We start from the raw sequence: 22,151 nt of genomic DNA, 5'->3' as shown, positions 1-22,151 counted from the left end.
AAGTAATATTTTGCTGCAGCCAAAAGGGGTTTAGGTCAAAGAATGAAAATTGTTGGATGTATGTTGGATTTATGGTTTGGAGCTGTTCTAGTTAAATTGCTGGGTGTTGCTGTGAGCTGGGAGAGGGGCAGGGTTGAAGACCTGACTAAAAAGGAAGTAGGATGAGAGGGGAGGGGACAGAAAAGAAGGTGGTCAGGAGAGCACCTAAGTTTCTTAGTACCCACCCATTGGGAAAGGGGACAGGGACCGTCCCGGCTGGGAAAGGGTCTAAAAAGCAGCCATTTTCTTAGAGGGGGGGTGTGTTGAGCTCTCGGGGAGGGAGGCACACACCCGGCTCAACGGAATCGTTACTCATAAGCAGTTTTCCTTTGCTTCGATGACTTTGTTACCATTTAATTGTATCCAAAAGTGAGTTCCTTTTTAACATCTCTCTGCCAGCAACTCAGAGCTGCATGGTGCACTGCTTGCTGTGCCCTGGAGAGCACAAAGCAGGCTGGCCTGGTGGTCCCGAATATTTCTGCAGAACGCTCTGCATTCCACACCTTTGCTCTGACTCAGTGCAGAACTGCAGGATTGCAGGCGCTTCCTCCCCGAGCTGTGTGAGGCACTGGCTCCTGCAGATCTGACCTGACGAGCTGTCGCTGCCTCCCGTTGGCCTCAGTGCCCCTGGCAGAAGTGCCGTGCCTGAAGGACGCTGCCCCGTGCTCGAGCCTGCGGAGCAGCCCGGCTCCCTCCCGCTGTGCCCAGGCTGCTGCACACACTGCTAACCTTTCCCAGGACTTCCAGGGCAGCCGGCAGAAGAGTAGCAATCCTCAGCCGGGGCACCAGCCCTCGGCTGCCTTTTGCCTTTCTCTCCTCCTGGGCCGCCTCCAGACGGCCAATGGCACCAGTCTGCGCTGTGCCCAGCACGGCTACGCTTCCCTCGGCAGCAGCCAGCTGCCGCTTTGGCTCTGAGATGGGACCATGTGCCCGCTCCCAGGAAGAGGCACCCAGTGCCAGGCTGCTGCCTCTTGCAGCTCCAAGGGCCTCCTGCCAGCCTGCCTCTGCCCAGCCTCAGGCTGCTCTGGGCTCTGCGTGGGCTCTGCTGGGGCTCCAGCCTGGGCAAGGCCGGGCCGCTCTCACCTCACGCTCGCTGACAGCTCTGCCTCAGACGAGACCTTTCAGAGCACCCTCGCTGAGCTTTCTGCTTTCTCAGCTGAGCAAGACTCTCCCTGAGCCAAAGAGATTGCACTTAGGGATACAAATCCAAGTGGCAGGAACCCCAGTGCTCTCGAGTCACAGCTCAACACCTACATCTGCACAGGATGTCTTGGCTGCACAACTCCTCCTCTGCTTTTGCCTGCAAATGCCATTGCCCTTTCTGCCTCAACTACAAGCACAATGGCTGGACAAAAACCGGCCAGTGTGCCGTATTGCAAAGGCAGTGTGGTCTGGAGAGGATGAATGAAGAAGAGCCTGCCCCACTGACAAACCATACCAAAGAAGCCATAAGTGTCTCTTTCCACCTTTAAGAAACAACGGACAATTGAGAAGGAAAAGTTGAGCTAAATCACAAGGTGAGAAAGAAAGGAATCTTACAGATGAGTTGGGGTTTCAGAAACTTTATTTATTTAGAATCCTACTCTACAATCCTACTCTGCAATCCTACTCTGCAATCCTACTCTACAATCCTACTCTACAATCCTCATCTAAGCTGGTCATGGAGAAAATAGTCCTGAATGGATGGATTGCCACTGCAATCTTTTCTCCTCCTCCTTCCACTTCTTCAGTGACTGGATCAGTGGCACCAGGCTGGATGCAGGCTTGGCTGATGTTACAAATGGATGCTGCCCAAAGGAAAAAAACCAACCAAGAACAATGAACCATGACTTTCCAAGCTCAGTGCTTCAAAGGCAGGGGTAATATTTTTAAATGAAAAGGGGATTTACTCTGAGTAGGTCTAAGGAGCATAGTGCAACAGTGGCACAGGTTGTCCTGAGAGCTGGTAAGTGTCCCTTCCCTGGAAACATTCCAGGTCAGGTGGGAAGGGGCTCTGAGCAGCCTGATCTCTTTCAAGATATCCCTGCTCATTGCACACCACATGGATCAGATGGCCTTTACAGGTCCCTGCCAGCCCAGCCCAGGATTCCTCACCATTTTCATTTGGAAAGCACCAAGAGTGGAGATGAGGAGGAAGGGGGCTCATCTGATGCCTTGGGCTTCAGTGGAGGAGGAGCCCATCCTCGGACACTGTTTGACCTGCAGCCCCTTTGCATTTTACCTGCAGGAGCTCCTTGGCAGACCAGCGCCGCTCCTCGTTTGTCTGCAGGCAGCAGTTCAGGAAGTGACGCAGAGAAGCCGAGAACAGGTTGGGCTGCCGCAGCTGTGGGGTCCCTCCTGTGGCTATCAGGAGTTCAGCCTGGAGAAAAAGGAAACACAAGACTCCACCTGCTTCTTTTGATGCCTTAGGTTTTAACTTTTCTATTTTTCAAGTCCTGTACTGCCTAGTGTGTAGCTCGGAAGTTTTGTGTGGCCTGTTAGCTACTGTTCTCTCGTGCTAGTTAGACATAACAAAGCCTCTCTAGGTTTGCTCTCCAAGGACACTCCGATTGTCCCAGGGCCCAAAATGTGTGAACTCAAAGCCTCTGAAGAGGGGCAAACTTGGGCTAATTACATCATTACTGGGCTCATAATTGGAGAATTAACCCTGCTATGGAAATGGACCAAGCTTACAAAACTGTGAAGAACTCATGACCCAGGGTCCATCTTGGATGTAGCCTTTTGACTGCCCAGGCTGTATCTTTGAAGGCCGTTCAAATAAATACCTATTTTGATTCTCTTATTCTTGTCTAGTCTCTGGTTTTAGGTAGCCACTCCAGGCATCAGTTTCAAGTCTGTAAATGCTCTCCCAGAGCCCCTTGTTTAAGCTCAACTCTGCAGTGGCAATTTCTGCCTTGGCAGAGAGGCAGAGATGACTTTCCTATACCAACAAAAAACCCAAACCCCAAAGCAGCCACAGCTTTTCCAGCATCCAGCGGAGCTTGCCTCGGCAGCTGATTTGATTGGCTGACCTAGTTAGGGGCAACTACATCAGCAAAAGCACGTTTTGCTTCTCTGAAGATTCCCACCAGCTTGACAGGCAGTTTGGAAGAGGGACTTTGCTCTAACTGTTTTCAAGTATTATTATAGAAAAGGGAGTTATTGCTCAGGTAAGGAAAGAAACATTTGGAACCTCGCATTCAACACAGACACGTTAAGATGCATGCAGAAACGTATTGGGATGAAAATGCCTGTTTGGGCACACAGGAGCCACCTGCAGCTCTGTCTCGCAGCAGTCTGCAAGTTCCAGCTTCTCTGATGTGGCAAAAGAAAAACTTTTCGTGGTCAAATCAGCAGAAGGAGAAATGCTATCCCTATGGTAGCCCTCTGCTTTTCTGGATACTCAAGTCAATGCATTAAAGATGTGCCCATCCCAGAAAGTGCCAGGTAACAAATGGGAGGTTTTGGCAGGCTCTCCGTGTCACCAGGCTGCAGCTTGGTCACGTGGAGAACGTGGCTTGGGCTATGACAGAAATATGGTCACTAAGTGTTTCAGCAACACTGCACAAGAAGCAGAAGACACTATGTGGCCTTTACACCCTCATGCCCAGGTTTTAGGCAAGTGCCAAGAAACCGTACAGGGAGTGCAGTTCTTCTCTAGAAAACCACTGTTTTAGAAACTTTGTTGGTTTGGGTTTCTTTCCTTCTTTTCTGGAAATGTAACACCAGCTCTGAGATGTGTGTTTTGTGTTATTAGAGACATCTACACAGACAGACGAGCTGGAACAACTTAAAACCCAAAGGAAAGTGTTGCCTGAGAATGGAGAGTGTTTGCATGTGGTAGGGCCTGAGTTCCCCCACCGATGCAACCAAAACTACAGCAGATGCTGATGTGCTGCAGGGCCATTTTTAGAAGGGGACCTTGGTGGAAGCAGTGCCAGCAGACGGCAATGGGATTTTGTCTGATGGAGGACAGAACACAGGATAGGTGAAAAAGACAGAGGGATCAGTGAGTATTTGCTCCTTACCGAGGTAGGACTTTCATTCCAGTGAGGAGCTTCTCGTTCCACCATTTCGAATCCCACAATTCCAAGAGACCATATGTCCACTTTGGGGCCATATGGTTGACCTAGCACAACCTCAGGCGCCATCCACCAAGGCGTCCCGACCACTGAGCTCCTTAGATTCTGCTCAGGGGTGAGCTGAGCAGAGAGGCCAAAATCAGCTGAGGAGAACAAAAAAGTTCTGTACAATTAGGAAACCAAGCAAAAGAACTCCCCACTGTAAGTCTGAGAAAGCGCTGTTGAATCTCCTGGAAATCCGTCCCTGCTCTGTTTCCTCAGGACTTTAGCCAAGGAAACACGGAAGTGGCTGCTTTTTAAATTTTTTAATCCTGCCCCCAGAAGTGGCTTTTATTCCCTGGAACCTTTAGATTGTAGCTCCCTCCCTCTGGAAGGGACACACACAGACCCAAACCAGTGCCACTCTGGACGGCTTTTTCCTCGCCATACCTCTGTGCACGTTGCAACTGTGCCTTCAGCTCGCTGCAGGGGTCCCTGCACTGCCAGCAGCACCACTTTGGGGGAACTGGCAGTCACTCAAAAGCAGCCCCAAACCCCACATGCCCGGAACGCTCTGCCTGGCCAAGAATATACCAACCCAGCTTGACAGAGCCGTCAGTTCTGAGAAGGATGTTGCTGCTCTTCACATCTCGATGGATGACATGGTTTGAGTGAAGAAAATCCAGTCCTTGCAGGCACTGAGAGAGAAAACAGAGACAGGAGGATAAAAATGAGTGGTGTGATTTGAGCCCACAAGAAAGGAAACAGCTCTAAAAGATTCCCTTTCCAGGGGAATAGAGTGCAATGGCAGAACACAGAGCCATTGAGAGGAAGAGCTTGCTGCTCCAACACTACCTTTCTAAGGGAAGGCACGTCAGCTTTTGAGAGAGCCAACGGGAATTGCTGTTCTAGACTGTCCTCTGCAAAGCAGCCAGAATGACTGCTGCTGCAGTGGATGTGCTTTCTTCATCCAGAGGACAAGCAAGGCTTTGCCAAGAAAGAAAGAGTCCCTCCCTTTGCTGTGAAGCGGCTCACTTTTGGGTGGGAGGCTGCATGGCAAAGGTTTTCTTGCTGGCCTCAGCACAGACTTGGAAGTATCACATGAGTCGCCTTTCAGAAGCAAACAGCATTTTGGGTGCACTATTACCCTTTTCAGCTGAGGACTCTGAGAAATGAGTCCCTTTTACCATTAGTTTCCAATTCTGCTACCAGCACCTTTGCTTTTACAGGCAAGGAATGCCGTGCAGACAGGCTCCAGGCAAGCATTCAGAGAGGCAAGGTGGAGAACAGCAACTACAAATACAAGAGACAGAGTGAGAATGCAACAGCAGGAGATAAGAGTACAAGAACAGAGTACAGGGAGTGCAGGCACACTGCCACGCAGTTCCCCCGCTTCCCCATAGCATAGCAGCCACACAGAAGCAAAGTTTGGCACATGGAATCCCTCCAGTTCTCAGCCCCTGTTTCCCAGACAATCCTGCCCAAGCCCTCGGAAGCACAGGTGGGATCCCTGACCTCCCGACTGACGGCTGCCATCTCATCTTCAGATATGTACATCTCATAGATGGCATCAGTCAGAGTGCCTCCATCCATGTACTCCATCACCAGCCAGACTTCATCATCCACAAGGTAGCTGAAAGAAGGAAATGAGGCCATGGAGATGAATGTGCATGGCTACGCCACTGTTTGGAAAAGACAACGATTGATTCTTGTTTCCAGGTCCCTTTGAAACGAGGACAGACTCAAAGGAATAGACGTTCCCTCTAGGCTGTGCAGTGATTGCGGTCTGTGCTGTGTCAAGGAGAAAGGCACAGCTGTGAAAAAGGAGATGTCTTAGATGGCCAGCAAGTGAAAAACACAGTTTACTAACAGCCCAGATAAAAAGCTGTCACACATGGTGTTTATGGAAAAAAAGCATCTAGTCTTCCTGGCATGCACAGCAATGGAAAAGAGGGGCTGCAGTCCAAGGGAAATCCTCTCTCGGATGGTTCATCAGCATTTAAGACTCTTGAGAAAAATCAAGCCCCAAGACAACGTGGTGGCAGTGAACTTAGAGGGTATTGACTTAGTAAGATAGCACTGGTGCAGGCTTTTGAAGAATTGTCAAACGATGTGTGCCAGGGAAGACTAATGCAGACAAAATGCACTCTCTTCCCATCCATTGGAGATGAGAAGAGAAATAATAATTGATCAGTAATTAACAGCTCTATTTTCTGCCACAGACCAAAGTTGGTTTTTGACCTCTCATGCTTGCAGTAGGTAAACAAACATTCATGGGATAAGACCACGACCACTCACCTGTCTAAATAGTTGACCAGGTTGGGATTCCTATTCATCTTCATGATCATGAGTTCATTGACAGTTACTTCCTTCCTCCTCAGTCCTTGCAGACTACTTTTCTTTATGGCCACCTAAAATGACAATGACAATCAGTACCTTGAGAAGTTGGTGGCACGAGACCACAACACACATGGAGCGAGTGATTTTGGAATGACACAGCTGAGCTGTGCCAAAGTGCCTTGTGATTAGACACTGGAGTAATTAGGAACTGACATTCCAACAGCCCATTTCTCCGCTCCCTTGTGGGCCAGAAACAGGACACATGGCCACTGACGTTTTGCCTTGTCCACTTGGTAACAATGGTGTCTCAACTATCACCCACAAAGCTCTGCCCATACCCTCTGCTGCTCTGCCTGGGATCCAGAGAAGTAATCCAAGCCTTGCTACTCTATGGATACATCCTGGGCTATAAGCAGGGCTTAGGGCTCTTAGGGACGCCTTGCAGATCCCTCCCTACGTGCAGTTCCCAAGTGCAGCACTGCAGGTTGCTAAGGAACTACCAGTAAGGTTCAGATGTATTTGCTGGCAGCCAGAAATGAGAATTCAGGACTCTGAAGCTGTAGCCACAAGAAAGCAGTGAGATGCTCTAAGGCACCACCTTTGTTTTAGCCACTGAGAGTGAGTGAGCATTTCCTTCTCCAAAAGGAACCACTGCTCTCTTTGCCTTCCTTCTGGCAGCTGAGAAGGACAACGACTGTCCCAAATGTATTTTGCAGGCTGGCACCAGTCTGTGCTTCTTGTGCCTTTGCAGCACAGCTCTCCCGGTGACCCAAAGCTCCAGCCACAACTCACACCAGAGGGGAAAGCCCTCAAGAGCTGCAGAATCTGCAGGGTGTTGACATTTACCTCTCCTCCTGTGGCATTGTCGAATGCTCTACAAACTTCTCCGAAACCCCTAGAAACAAAACAGCAGCAAAGAAAGGAGAAGCTGTTTAGATCTTGGCGTGAAAGCCAGCCCGGACAGGAGATCTCTGCTCTAAGTGCCTAAAACCTGCAGGAGGCATGAGGGCTCTGCCAGAGGGCACATGATGCATTTTCCTCTCCAGTGCATGGGCACTGGGCCTGTTCCTGAAGCTTTGGGCTTTAGTGCCTCAGCTCAAAAAGAGAGCTTATTCTTTCATCTTGAGTTTCCGTTTCTAAACTGTGTGGTTCTAATCCTGACCACTGAGTATTTCCTTCAGCAACCTCTTGGAAAGAACTGTTCCTGAGAACTGTTATCTGACAGCTACTAAGGGCTAGGCTGCTCTTTCAGGCAAGCAAGATTCTCCTTTCATTAGTGCGGCCGTATGATTTTGAGACATACAAAAATGCTAAGGAAATTAACACACAGCTGTCCCACACTTGAGAGACAGGAGATCTTCCAGCTCCTGTTCCTTGCTGCAGGCAAGACCGTGGCAGCATGGAGATGTCTTTGACAATGCCTTCTGACCACACTTACAAATTCTGACCAGCACTGAGAGATGGGCCAATCTAAGCCCAGTGTCTGAACATGTTTGCAGCTTGCCTGACTTGACACTTGATAGATATTCCACCAGCAGAACAGCTGGCCCATGGTTTTGTAGAAGAAACTGTGGTTGGACTCACCCGCTGCCGATATTTTCCAGTTCAGTGTATTTCATCACCGGATTTTCCATGCTCACCATTTTCCCTGAGGGAAACAAAGTGCAAGATGCTCACTTGAAAGCAGACATGCCACCTTCCAGGAGATACAAAAGGCAGCCCCACTCTCTGGGGCTCTGAGCCTTTTGTGGTCATCTGGGTAACAACAACAACAGCGACAAGAACCACAACAGCAACAGCAACAAGCCAGGCAGCTCTGCAGCACAGATGGCCAGCACTGAGACTGATTTTCTACAGTCCTCTGAAGAGATCTCTTGAGAGGAAACAAAGCACAGAGAGATGCATTCGCAGGAGAGGAGGGCATCTTGCCAAAAGAATGCCTTTCTTTTTGTAAACCAGAGCAGCTCACGTTGTGACCAATACCAACGGGGCTTTCCGCATCAGGATGCTCAGCCGTTATGGGCAGGCTGAGTTCAAAGATGCCCTTGCCCGTGTCCCATGTGAAGAACCACACTGCTTGTCTTCCCCCTGACTGCGCGGATCAGTCGCTGGCATTGGACTCGCCCTCTCAGCTCCGCACACGTCCCCGCCTTCCCAGCTCGGCACAGCGGCCACGGGCAGCAAGGACAGCAGTGCTCCTCGGGCGCCGGCGTGGCACGGACAGCTGCCCAGAGGAGATGCTGAGCCTCTCGTGAGTCCAGGCCGTGCCATGCAGAAGCCGGCCCAGACGAGGGGCTGCTGCCTCCCGGCAGCTCCGCGCTGCAGCGGCCGGGCAGCAGCAGGACTCTCTCAGCTGAGGAAGGCTCCAGCCTCTGCAGTCGCAGCGGCCGTCAGGGGCAGTGCAGGTACCACAGCAGGGCTGGGAAGGCCCAAGGATGAGCACTGACAAGCACTGGGAAGAAGCCACAGCCAGACCGAGCCCTGTTCCAAGCTCTTGCCCCCTTTCAGGACACAAGAGGATTGGCTTTGAGATCAGACACACCGAGGTGCACATCAATGCCCTTCTTGTCCCAACAGGTGATGGTAGACACAGAGTCAACTGGGCTCTGTTCTCAGCCCCCCCCAGGTCTTACCTGAGAGCACAGCACTGGCAGCTGTTATGGGCAGGAAGCAGATTCAATGGGCTGTGCTGCAGAATCACAAAGGGCTTCATGTGTTTTCCTAGAGAGTGAGCTGTGCAGGGCTTGGGCCAACGGGTGGCATTCTAACAGTCACGGGAATGATTGGGAATCAGGGATGAAAAAGTGCCACGGATCTGAGGGATAGACAGTGGATGGGCTGGAGGCTCACTCCTGAGAAATGCCTGCAGTGCAGTTTTACCTGACCACGCCACATCAATGTGTCTCTTGGACACATCCTTATAAGCATGAAACTAGGATATTAAATAGGGATTGTTATAAAGTATCTGCTTTTTCTTTGGGGACATGTGGAAAACACCTCTTGCTCTCAATTTGTGCTGTCACTTGATGTTTTTTCAAAGAAGTGGTCATTGGCAAAAATGTTGCATTGTCATAAAAACCAACTGTAGATGTAGTAGTGGTAATAGTAACAGTCATCAAAATTACACCAATAAGACACATGAGGAAGAAGAGCTCCTTCAGGATGGAGAAAAAACAACTTCACCAAAAAAAAAAAAAAAAAAGGCTCAAACCAAACCAAACACAAAAAAACCCCAAAACAACAAACCACCAACCAAAATCCTTACAAACCCACCAAAAGACAAAACCCCAAAACCAAACAATTTCTGCGAAGGTCTTTTGCTCTGATGAATGCTGAGAAATCAGGAGTCTAAGGAGAATTTAGGAAGCCAAATATTCCGTTCAGTTTGGCCACTAGCACAGAGGACTTGCCTAGATCATTTGCTAGGTCACAGCTGATGCAGGAACAATCCCTGCTTCTGCCTTCAGCAGAGAGGGAAGCTCAGGCAAAGCCAAGGCAGTCTGAGCTGTGCTCAGAGGCAGCAGGAACACCCAGAGCACTCCCTCGCTGCCTTGGAGCACAGCACTTCCTGTGAGGAGTCCTAAATGTCCCTGTGACACCAAACTGCGGAGCAACATTTGGCACAGCTATGCTGACACATGCACACAATACACTGTCCCTCACACAAGAAATACACAAGACGTACTCAGTAGCTCCAGGAGGTCATCCTCCATCTCCTGTTGATGGGAAGAAGCTGTGTCGCTGTTGGAGCTGAGCAAACTGCCCGGGCTCCACTTCTCAGGCTGGGGTGCAAAGGCTCCTTTAGACAATGCTGCTGCTGCTGCTGCTGCAGGAGCAGGTTCCATGCGAGAGCCTGTGTAGATCTGAGACAAGAAATGAGGTTGTGTCAGAAAGTGTGGCTGGCAGAGATTGCCCTGGGATCCCATTTCAAATGCAGGCCCAGAGGAAGATGCTGTCAGCCACATGCAGGGCTCTTAAAATGGATTTTTTTGCATGTCCACTTCTCAAACCGGATGGGTCAAAACCAAAGGCTGATTTTACTTGAGTTCATGGCCAGATTCCTGTAACATTCTCATGGATTTTCTGAAGGATGACTGCTGCAATGACTATTCCACTTCCTCCCAAGCACTCTTTTCCCCCTCCAAGGGCTATGGACACACTTGCATCTCCTTGTTCTAATGTTCTACCTCCTCCCATGGAGTCCTCTTTTCCTCCACCATCTTCGGGACGGGCTCAAGCTGCAGCAGGTCCGGCTGGGACAGTTCCTGTGCCCCACGCCAGCCTTGGGGCTCTTTGTGGCCAATCACTTGCTGGAAGTCTTTGCAGGCTGCCAGCTGAGATGTCCACACTTCCACCTCAAGTCAAACACAACAAAGCAGTCAGACACTACAGCTTATCCCTGTCAGCCGTGGGTCAGCGACTGTGAGGAAAGGGAAAGAACAGGTTCACAAGGGATACAGACAGCTTGTTTCAAGATCCATCAGGGTCACCAAGCTGACCTGCAAAAACACCTCAAGAAACAAGGAGAGCAGGAACAGGCCAGCAGGAATCCATTTGGATGACTGCTGGCCAAAAGGCCAAAGGACTAGTCGCACTGTCCAGGGCAGCAGCTGAGATTCAGCAGCCCAGGACGTGTCCTTCAGAGTGGCTGTGATAGAGACCACAGCAGGATGGCGCTCAGAGACATCACCCCACCCGCCTGCTGCTCTGCAGAGGAAAAGCAAGAAGGGCAGAAACCACCAGTTTGGTGACTGCAGCGGCTCTCTCTGTTTCACTCACTCGCTTTTCTAGAGCCTCATGCTTTTGGAGTAGAAGATTAATTTCCTCTCGGATGATTTTCAGTCCTTCATCCAGCCTCTTCTCCCTTGCCTTGATCCTAGCCTCAGTTTCCTGCAGCTCTGCCTGCAGCTCTTTGTCGATGTTCTGCAAAGAAGCAGAGAGAGGATGTCTCACAAGTGGAGTGGCTTCAGCTCTTACACTCACCTGCTCTTGTAGATCGCTCCTGTGCTGATGGAGATTCTTCTCCTCTTGGATGCTTCTGATGTCTTCCTTGCTCCTCCTCTTTGCTGCCTTGATGTCACTCTTGGCTTCGGGCAGCTCTGCTTGTGGCTCTGCCTTGATGTTCTGTACACACAAATGCAGAGCAAGTGACTGGCAGCTGCCATCAGGCTCAGCTTTTTCCTCTTTCAGCCTCAAAATCACATTCATTTAGCCCCTCCCTTCTGCTTCCCTACCCAGCTCTGCTTCCATTGGAACCCTCCCGTCCCAGCACTGGTCTCTGCAGATGACAAGGCTCTGTGCTTTCAGTGCCTGTGGGACTCCTGGCCTCCTCAGTCCCAAGAGCTCCGTTTTATGTCCCTGTTCCTGCCCTTCACTCTGTCACCTGGCTAGGCAGGCTCACCTGGCCATTCTCTTGTGCCTCTTCCACCTGCTGCCTGAGCTGCTGCAGCTGCTCTCGGGCTGGGAACAGCTCTCGCCGAGTCTGGCAAGGCATCTCTGATAGAGCAATCTGCTCATGCTCTTTCTCTAGAAGGAGCTGCGCAGAAAGCAAGAGAAGATGGCTTTCAACTTCCCATAAAATATTTGTGGGGCAGGACTCAGAGACTGATGGGCTCGCACATTCCCAAAGCAATGTGCTGCTGCTCTCCCGGGTCCTTCTCTGCCCACGGGGAGGCACAGATTCCAAAGTGACACTGGCACTACAGTCAGGCTCCATCTGGGACTGAAGCTCCAACAGACTCTTAGGCATCTGACAGGGAACGTGGGGCATTTCTCAAGGCTCTGCTGAGGACCTCGCTCCTCTTCTGCCGTGTCCTGCTTGTCTTTCAGAAGTGACTGACACCCAGCCCTGTCCCACAGCCCCACCCTGGCTCTGCAGGTGGCTTCCTGTGGGAGCTTGCTCCTTGTGAGAGACACTTCTGGAGTTCATGTTCTCTTCAGGCCTGCACTGCCATTCCTGCCTTTCTGACATCTACACTCTTGTTACAAATCCTGGATTATTCAGGAGATGAGGATGCGAACAAAGAGCCTCCAATGGAGGTCAGAGGGCCTCTATGGCCACCTCAGTATATGGAGGGGAACCAAGGTGTTTCTTGTCCTCCCTCTTTTGTCAACTGAGAATTCTGACCGGCAGTAACAGAGACCCTCAGAAGGCCCAATTAACAAATTAACTTAGACACCCTTCAGGATGCCAGTGATGGAAACCATGTGTCCTGTAATGCATGTTTGACCAGAGTCACCAAACCCCACCTAGAGGATGGGATTGCTCCACACCCATAGGACAGACCAAACTTTCACGGATAAACAGGGGGAGGAAAACACCTCTGAGGGGAAAAAACAACCATCTCTGGAGGGGGAAACATCTCTGCCTGCTCGGGATCGCTTGATGGAACATGTCTCTCCTCCTCTCCTGAAAGGATGTCTTTAGGTGAGCTTTGCACCTCCAATTGCCTTGGAGCAGAGCCAGGAAGTTTCATTTAGATAAACAGATCGATAGATAGATCAATAGATAGATAGATAGATAGATAGATAGACAGATCGATCTCACTGTTATCATCTCTCTTTTCCTATGCTATGCTTTCCCTCACTACACACATCAACACTCTGTAGCCAGTGCCCTGATCAGCAGCAATCCTGAACTTGCTCTCCTGTTGCTTCAATAAACCACACTCTTGGGGAACCTGGAGCAGGAAGGGCCTTATAGAATGCGATCAGACCCAGGGCACTGCACTGGGAACTGCACTCTTTGTGCATCTGTACTGGGGCAAGTTCTTCTCTTGGACTCAACCAGACTGATGATGTTAAAGTGGCTGCACTTCAGAAATGAAGCTGAGCCCCTCCCAGACCCTCTGACCTCTGAGGACCAGCTGGAATGCAAGGGTGTGGATTTCCTGCTGAATTCCCATACCTGGAATACAACACATTCTGCTCCCCTGGGCTGCCAAAAGGCACGGGCGCTGTTAACCGGAGAGTGATGTGCAAGGCCCTGCTGGCTGGCCGGACACCAGAACAGCTCCTTCTGCACCAATCTCCTTGCCCCAAACTACGTGTTCTCATGCAAAAATACTGCAACTTCCAGAACCGCCAGCTTGCAAGCTAAAATTCTAGCAGAATCTCGTCCAGTGCTAGAAAAGTCCAGGAAAGGTTGAGTAAAAGCACCTTTGTTTGCCGAGAAAGAAAAGACAGGGAGTCTCCTCCTAGAAAACCAACAAACCAACAAACAAAAAGATGAAAGTGCCACCTACTTCAGAGCAACATCTTTGCCCCCACTCTAGGCTCCAATGCAGTTTTCAAATGCAGTTTTAAAAACAGACTTCACAACAGAAAGTATCTGCAGAAACATGGCAGCCTCTGGCTTCTGCCACGGAAGAAGGGCTCCCAACTGCGCACTTTGCTTCTTTTGCCACACGGGAGAAGAGTGGCCCCACACAGGTCCGTGCACAACACAACCATCTCTTTGCAGCTTATCAAAAGCAAAAACACAGGCGCACTCAGAGCCCCTGTCAGCTCTGCTCCTCACTGCTCTGCCTGAAGAGGCCAGAGAACAACCTGGCAACCAAGGCACCAAAGTCCCTGACTTCAAGCAGCACCTCCCCGTCCCCAGTGTGTCTCTGAAATACTCCCAGCTCAGCCCACCCAAGAAGCTCATGTGGACAAACCACCCCAAAGCACTTGTGTGCTCACATCAACAGCTTTTGTGCCAGCAGCTACTTGGCCAGCCTGTGCAGTGGGACATGGCTCTCCAGGCCACCGTGTCCCCCACGTGTCTGGCAAGGCTGAGAGCGGTGTCTTTGGAGCGCTCCCTCCTCTGGCGACAGGGGAGCCTTCATGATTCACGTTTGCCCCTCTTGGAATCCCAGCAAGCTGGGGCCTGAACATGACAGCTCAAAGGCCGTGTTCCAGCTCTCACTGGCTGGGGGGAATCGCTAGGTCCTGCCAGGACTCCAGCACTCAGCATCCTCGGCCACCACCAGCAAGTGCTGGCCGCTCAGAAACTTGCAGCTCTGATTTCCTCTAAAGACAGCCCCAACCAGAACTGCCACTTACCGGCTCAGGACGTTCAGATTCATGACTGACCACAGCTGGAGAGTTCTGGACATTTTTCTCCTCTTCAGCCTCTTCAGCCTCTTCAGCCTCTTCAACCTCTTCTCCAGGAGCAGAGGGAGCCAGAGGAGAGCCTGAGGTTGGTTCTGGGCTCTGTGTACAGGCAGGAGTGTGAGGGACAGGCAGTTACATGTCATTTCTAACCTTATCTCTATTCAGCTCTACAACCAGCTCTACTAAGGAGAAATCATAACCTTGCATAGCAATGGGATTCCAAGTGCCTCCAACTAAAGTAAAATGGGCTAATTCAACAGTACTGCATATTGCTCTGAATTAGATATTGCAGCCTGGCTACTCTCAGTAAGCAACGTTCTCTCTGCAAAGCTGGGCTTTTAGTTCTGAGACAGCTCTGAAATGCAAAAGCAGCTATTACACAGCGATGCCTTTGCTATTGCTGCTGCAGACATGAACATGGATTTTCTTTCTGCCCACCCAGCTCAGCCTCCTTACTCTACTGCCACAGGCCAAGCTCACAGATTTCTACACAGTTCTTAAACACCAGGAACATCAAAAGTTCCTGTCTCACTCACCTCAGGATCAGGACTGACGAATACACGGATCATGTGACCTGCAGTGGGAAGGGAAAATGAACCAGATGCTGTGAAAAAACCGTCTGTGCTGGTTAATCCCGCAGAACAAGTCCACCCAAACAGAGAGGGTTTTCTTTTCACAACAGCCCTCCAGCAGACACAGTTCTTCCACACAGCCAGCAAGAGAGCAGGACAATATTCTTGGTTGTGCCTAGGCTTTGGCCTCTTTTGCCAGTAAATGAATACAAACTTGATCAAGAAAATGCAAATTGTTCTTCAACACCCAATATTTCTCTTCTGCCCAACAGCTAAAGCTGCCTTTTTTATCCTCTCCTTCAGGTTCTTTTTTTAAAAAATAAGTTGCATGCATTAATTCCATTAAGTGACTGAAAACCGTTGCCCAGAAAACCTTCCCCCAAACCCCCCTGAGATGTCATAGTTTGACTGGGAAACAGCCCAGGAGCAGCTCTGGGGTTCAGGAGCAGACACTCACTGTTTGGGAGTTTGCACTTCATTGCAAAAAGAATCGCTATTTTAGCACTCATTAAAGGGTCGAGTTAGACAGTCAAATCTTTTCATGACAAAATTTAGAAACAAAGAAGCTTTCCCTGAATTCCAGGCAGAACTGCAGAGTTCTTTGAAGGCCTTCTGAGAACACCTCCCAGGCTGCCTTTTCAAAGTTGTCCTGCTTCACCCAGCCCCCTGAGGAAATGACAGACTCGGCTGCCACAGACTCTCCCGTGGAGGGAAGGGAACCCCTGCACGTTCCCTTGCAAATGCTGCCCGCACCTCCCTGGCTACAGACACCCTCTTTTGAGCTGAACGTGTTGACAGGAGCTTTACCAAAGCAGTGGCATCCTAATGGTCTTTTTGTTTCAAAATCAACTCAGTTACTAAGAAAGAGCAGGAAGCCCTACACAAGCCAGGTTGGGTTACACCCAGGGAAAACCTCTACTCACGTGTCAGGTTAGTCAGGTAATAGGCAGAATAACCAATGCCATACACAGTGCAAACTGCAGCAGCAAATGCCTCCATGATTTTAGCCCTGCTGTGCAAGTTTGCAGACTGTGCTCTAACACAAGAAAAAACAAGGCTCCTGTCAGAGTGCAGCTGCCCCCTGACAAGGCCTCAACCAGGAGGATGCTCCTGCTCTGAGCAAGCCCAAGAGCTGCTCTGACACTGAGACCTTCTGTGCACCAAGGCAACCTTCTGATGACAGCACCACAACGTGGCAACCATGCCCTGACATCACAAAGCAGCTGCTCTGCGTTGGTCTGGGAATTGATGCAAAGCAACCCAAGATTCCCTGCAGCAAACACACAATAGCCTGGGAAGTTCTCCTCTGTCACAAAGCAGCACAAACTCCCCTCGTGGGCCAAACCCTGTTGTTCAAGGGCTCCAAGAGTAACTCAAAGCGTGCCCCAAGCACCTACAGCCTGTACCCCAAGTGAACACTGAGATGGGACCAAAGCAAAGGAAACTAGACCAAGAAAATGGCCCAAAGCATTGCACAGATCCAGGAGAGAAGGCACTAATTGCATAACAGCTGTAATAATTCCTAACAAATCTCCCCACACATTTGCACTTTTATTGGACACGCCCTGGTCCCCTCTGTAGGTACATCTCTGCCTCTGCCTTTCGTCCTCTATGGAAGCAGTCGAACGGGCAGGATTTGCCCACCCGCAGGAGCTGCTCCAAGCTGGGAATGCAACTGGCAGTGCTGATTTCCAGAGGCTTCTGGCTCCCGGCTGAAGCCAAGGCCAGGAGCGGGTTGAAAGGTGCTGGCGCTGCTGCTGCTCTGTGCCAGAGAGCCCCGGCTGGGAGGGCACGGTGCCCACTGCGCCGTGGGCTCTCTCTCTCCTGCCAGAGCTGGGCGCACCTGGGAAGGAGTGATGATGACTTGTGGGAAAACCAAGGGCTTTGTGGGGGCTGCATTTCTCTGCACACACCCAGGCCACCTGGGGCACAGAGCTTTGGCCCCCAGAAAAGGGAAACCAGAGGGAAACGGCTTGAAATATTTCATTTCAACCTTTTTTACTGTTCAATATAAGTGACCACAATGAAAGGTTACCAAGCAGGGATCCATCCCTGCTGCCAGCTCAGCATTAGAAAGGGGGCGTCACTTGATTTCAGCGCTGGGTGCATGGGGAATCACTTCCCTAACACGTGCACACCCAGCAATCTCACTTACTAGCTTCTACCCATGGAACTAAGACACACTCATTACTTTGCTGAAACTCACAGGCTAAACATGACTTCAAACTATTTGACATATTTAAACCACTTGTCAGAAGTTCTTGATGTGAGAGTAGGGGTGTCCTGAGGGTCTCTGGTGGTCATTTGGGGAACATCCCCATGTGTCAGGGATAGGAGACAGATCTGAGGCCTGACATGTTTGGTCCGCAGTGTTGCACATCGACAAGATAATGCAGAAGACGACTGTATTGTTAGTTAGCGGGACTAACTTCTAGAAATGAAACTAGGTATCGGTCACCTGGTGGAACTCATCCTGGGAAAGGAGAAACAATACATAATGGAGCCATTGTTGGCATGGAGTATGATCATGGGCCAATGTGACCTCATCTCGTAAGCTGGCCCTGGACGAAATGATGTTGAAACTGGCCACTCCTGAGGAGGAGATATAAGGTGTGCTCCTGGGGTGGAGGGGAGAGGACAACATGATGCACGCCATTTTTATCCAGGGGATGCCCTGAAGGAGTCCTGCCCTTCTGCCCCTCCCACTCAGGAGCCATGCTCTATCTCCTTCTCCTGCTCGGTGGCTTTTCCAGCAGCCAGGCGCCGGTATGTATTTCTTGCTAACGTGACTACTAAAATTCATTTGCTTTGCAATTCTAACTGGGTCTTGAGTTCTCTGGGCATGGGCGTCCTCCTGAACCCGTAACACCCATTCCTCAAATTCTCCTCTGATGGTCATTTACACCTTCCTTCCCTGGGAATTGAACACAACATTTCGTCACTGCACCCTGCAAGTGCTTTTGCTGCGTGAAGCCACATTGCATCTTTCTTTCCCAAAGTAATAAAGAAAACACAAATTGCCTACTGAAAGCCTTCTGCTCCCTTCCAAATCAGTTCACTACTCAAGCACAAGCCTCAGGCACATCCCCGATTCCCTCTGAGAGAGGAAGTAATATTTTGCTGCAGCCAAAAGGGGTTTAGGTCAAAGAATGAAAATTGTTGGATGTATGTTGGATTTATGGTTTGGAGCTGTTCTAGTTAAATTGCTGGGTGTTGCTGTGAGCTGGGAGAGGGGCAGGGTTGAAGACCTGACTAAAAAGGAAGTAGGATGAGAGGGGAGGGGACAGAAAAGAAGGTGGTCAGGAGAGCACCTAAGTTTCTTAGTACCCACCCATTGGGAAAGGGGACAGGGACCGTCCCGGCTGGGAAAGGGTCTAAAAAGCAGCCATTTTCTTAGAGGGGGGGTGTGTTGAGCTCTCGGGGAGGGAGGCACACACCCGGCTCAACGGAATCGTTACTCATAAGCAGTTTTCCTTTGCTTCGACGACTTTGTTACCATTTAATTGTATCCAAAAGTGAGTTCCTTTTTAACACCTCTCTGCCAGCAACTCAGAGCTGCATGGTGCACTGCTTGCTGTGCCCTGGAGAGCACAAAGCAGGCTGGCCTGGTGGCCCCGAATATTTCTGCAGAACGCTCTGCATTCCACACCTTTGCTCTGACTCAGTGCAGAACTGCAGGATTGCAGGCGCTTCCTCCCCGAGCTGTGTGAGGCACTGGCTCCTGCAGATCTGACCTGACGAGCTGTCGCTGCCTCCCGTTGGCCTCGGTGCCCCTGGCAGAAGTGCCGTGCCTGAAGGACGCTGCCCCGTGCTCGAGCCTGCGGAGCAGCCCGGCTCCCTCCCGCTGTGCCCAGGCTGCTGCACACACTGCTAACCTTTCCCAGGACTTCCAGGGCAGCCGGCAGAAGAGTAGCAATCCTAGCCGGGGCACCAGCCCTCGGCTGCCTTTTGCCTTTCTCTCCTCCTGGGCCGCCTCCAGACGGCCAATGGCACCAGTCTGCGCTGTGCCCAGCACGGCTACGCTTCCCTCGGCAGCAGCCAGCTGCCGCTTTGGCTCTGAGATGGGACCATGTGCCCGCTCCCAGGAAGAGGCACCCAGTGCCAGGCTGCTGCCTCTTGCAGCTCCAAGGGCCTCCTGCCAGCCTGCCTCTGCCCAGCCTCAGGCTGCTCTGGGCTCTGCGTGGGCTCTGCTGGGGCTCCGGCCTGGGCAAGGCCGGGCCGCTCTCACCTCACGCTCGCTGACAGCTCTGCCTCAGACGAGACCTTTCAGAGCACCCTCGCTGAGCTTTCTGCTTTCTCAGCTGAGCAAGACTCTCCCCGAGCCAAAGAGATTGCACTTAGGGATACAAATCCAAGTGGCAGGATCCCCAATGCTCTCGAGTCACAGCTCAACACCTGCATCTGCACAGGATGTCTTGGCTGCACAACTCCTCCTCTGCTTTTGCCTGCAAATGCCATTGCCCGTTCTGCCTCAACTACAAGCACAATGGCTGGGCAAAAACCGGCCAGTGTGCCGTATTGCAAAGGCAGTGTGGTCTGGAGAGGATGAATGAAGAAGAGCCTGCCCCACTGACAAACCATACCAAAGAAGCCATAAGTGTCACTTTCCACCTTTAAGAAACAATGGACAATTGAGAAGGAAATCTTGAGCTCATTCACAGGGTAAAAAGGAAGGAAATCTTACAGATGAGTTGAGGTTTCAGAAACTTTATTTATTTGCCATCCTTCTCTACAATCCTACTCTGCAATCCTACTCTACAATCCTACACTAAGCTGGTCATGGAGAAAACAGTCCTGACGTGATTGTCACAGTCTTTTCTTCTCTTTCCACCTCTTCACTGAAATAATGAGTGGTGCCAGGCTGGACGCAGGCTTGGCTGATGTTACAAATGGATGCTGCCCAAAGGAAAAAAAAACCAACCAAGAACAATGAACCATGACTTTCCAAGCTCAGTGCTTCAAAGGCAGGGGTAATATTTTTAAATGAAAAGGGGATTTACTCCGAGTAGGTCTAAGGAACATAGTGCAACAGTGGCACAGGTTGTCCTGAGAACTGGTAAGTGTCCCTTCCCTGGAAACATTCCAGGTCAGGTGGGAAGGGGCTCTGAGCAACCTGATCTCTTTCAAGTTGTCCCTCATTGCAGGGACTGCTCATTGCAGGCTGTTTGGACCAGATGACCTTTACAGGTTCCTACCAGCTCAGCCCAGCCTAGGATTCCTCACCATTTTCATTTAAAAAGCACCAAGAGTGGAGATGAGGAGGAAGGGGGCTCATCTGATGCCTTGGGCTTCAGTGGAGGAGGAGCCCATCCTCGGACACTGTTTGACCTGCAGCCCCTTTGCATTTTACCTGCAGGAGCTCCTTGGCAGACCAGAGCCGCTCCTCCTTTGTCTGCAGGCAGCAGCTCAGGAAGTGCCGCAGCAAAACTGAGAATAGGTTGGGCTGCTGCAGCTTTGGTCTCCCTCCTGTGGCTATCAGGAGTTTAGCCTGGAGAAAAAGGAAACATGAGGCTCCACCTACTTCTTTCACATCTGTAAATGCTCTCCCAGAGCCCACTCTGCAGTGGCAATTTCTGCCCTGGCAGAGAGGCAGAGATGACTTTTCTATACCAACAAAAAACTCAGACCCCAAAGCAGCCACAGCTTTTCCAAGAGTCAGCAGAGCTTGCCTTGGCAGCTGATTTGATTGGCTGACCTAGTTAGGGGCAGCTACATCAGCAAAAGCACGTTTTGCTTCTCTGAAGATTCCCACCAGCTTGACAGGCAGTTTGGAAGAGGGACTTTGCTATACTAACTATCTATACTATCTCTAAGGATTATTACATGAGAAGGATCTCTGCAGCTCTTGTTGGTCCCTTAAGCGCAGCTTCCATTAAACAAAACTCATCAAGCTTTTTATCCTCTTCTTGAAAACAATGGTAATTGGAAGAAAAGACAGGAAATCCATCCGATTTTCCTCAGGTAAGGAAACAAACAGTTGAAATTGTTGGTGTGACCCAGCCCACTGCGGGGCTGGGGCAGCGTGATGCCAATCAATCCCAGCTGTCATGGGTTAGCAAAGCATAATCCCAGAAGTGATGCTCTTGCAAAGGGGTGCTTACAGCTTCCTCTGTGACCTGACAGAGCCTATCAGCTGGCCAGTTTGAATACGGACAATTCTTGAAGCCACTAAAAATTGTGGCCTCTGTGATCCACACTTAAGAATAGACACACCCCAGGCAGAGCCCTCTCTCGTTTCTGCTGCTGGGACAGGAGGCTGTGGGCCCTGTGCGGGGGCCCAGCGGGCCCAGCCCAGGCCCTGCTCGGGCCAGGCCGGGCCGCGCCACAGCCATCCTGGAGCCGGTGGGCCCTGTTCCACCCGCGGAACACCCCCACAGCCCTGCTATGGGCAGCCGGAGCAGCCCGGCTCCCCCTCTCCAGTGCGGCCAAGATTCAGCTGAAGCTGCCCTGCTGTCCGGCAAAAGATCGTGTGACCAACAGCGATAAGCAAAATTCCAGCTGCAAGGCCTAGGTGAGATTAACCCTTTTAGTGCTGTGAAGAGCTGAAAACCTGAGGGAGAAGAAAGACGAGATGCTTAAAGCTGATATTCTGTTGTAAAGCTATGATGTATCAGAGTACCTGTTGTAATTTCATGAAGGCATGGGGGGGTGGAGTGTTCAACTTGTACTTGTGAGCAAAAGCACCTGCGCTGAGATAGGCAGATGCTGAAGCAGCTGTAATTTGAGGAGAAGTTTGAACAGGGAGAGATGGAAGTGATGAGGACTTTTGCTCCAAATGGAAAAGGAGAAGACCTCAGTTCCTAGAGATGCTCCCAGAGATAGCCCTAGAGATGAAGATGAGGAGGACCCTTTGCTCCCAGGGAAGGATTAGGGCCTCTGTTCTTAGAGATTAAATGCTCCCAGAGATGGCTGAAGAGAACTTTTGTTTCTGAATGGCTCAACCTTAAATTTGTACCCCAGTAATTCAAGAGTGGACCCTCGAAAGCAGTTGTGGGAAAAGCTGCATGTCGGGGGAAGGGACTCACATGTGAGCAGAGAATCAACCCGGGCAGCTGTCTCATTG

The 22,151-nt window shown here is 50.8% G+C and overlaps 1 protein-coding gene and 1 long non-coding RNA gene across 2 annotated transcripts; both read right to left on the bottom strand.

The window, feature by feature from the left end:
* Window positions 1-1,653: 1,653 nt before the first annotated feature.
* Window positions 1,654-19,546, bottom strand: LOC138102560 (serine/threonine-protein kinase PAK 3-like). The gene is given in 13 exon segments (XM_069000275.1): window positions 1,654-1,826; window positions 2,261-2,398; window positions 4,047-4,243; window positions 4,678-4,777; window positions 5,595-5,712; window positions 6,378-6,490; window positions 11,199-11,543; window positions 11,821-11,955; window positions 14,466-14,615; window positions 15,053-15,090; window positions 16,012-16,134; window positions 16,137-16,241; window positions 19,534-19,546. Coding segments are annotated over 13 exon segments (1,704 nt in total). The 3' UTR covers window positions 1,654-1,697.
* Window positions 19,547-19,792: 246 nt separating this feature from the next.
* On the bottom strand, window positions 19,793-21,057 carry LOC138102544 (uncharacterized). Its single transcript, XR_011147436.1, has 3 exons — window positions 20,912-21,057; window positions 20,439-20,576; window positions 19,793-19,984 (listed from the first exon to the last, which is right to left on the bottom strand). It is a non-coding gene; the product is annotated as an uncharacterized lncRNA (long non-coding RNA).
* Between the last annotated feature and the right edge of the window lie 1,094 nt (window positions 21,058-22,151).

This window comes from Aphelocoma coerulescens, unplaced genomic scaffold (assembly GCF_041296385.1).
Source record: "Aphelocoma coerulescens isolate FSJ_1873_10779 unplaced genomic scaffold, UR_Acoe_1.0 HiC_scaffold_87, whole genome shotgun sequence".
Taxonomy (NCBI): domain Eukaryota; kingdom Metazoa; phylum Chordata; class Aves; order Passeriformes; family Corvidae; genus Aphelocoma; species Aphelocoma coerulescens.
The sequence above is the reverse complement of the archived record's forward strand: the minus strand, read 5'-3'. Positions and strand labels throughout refer to the sequence as shown.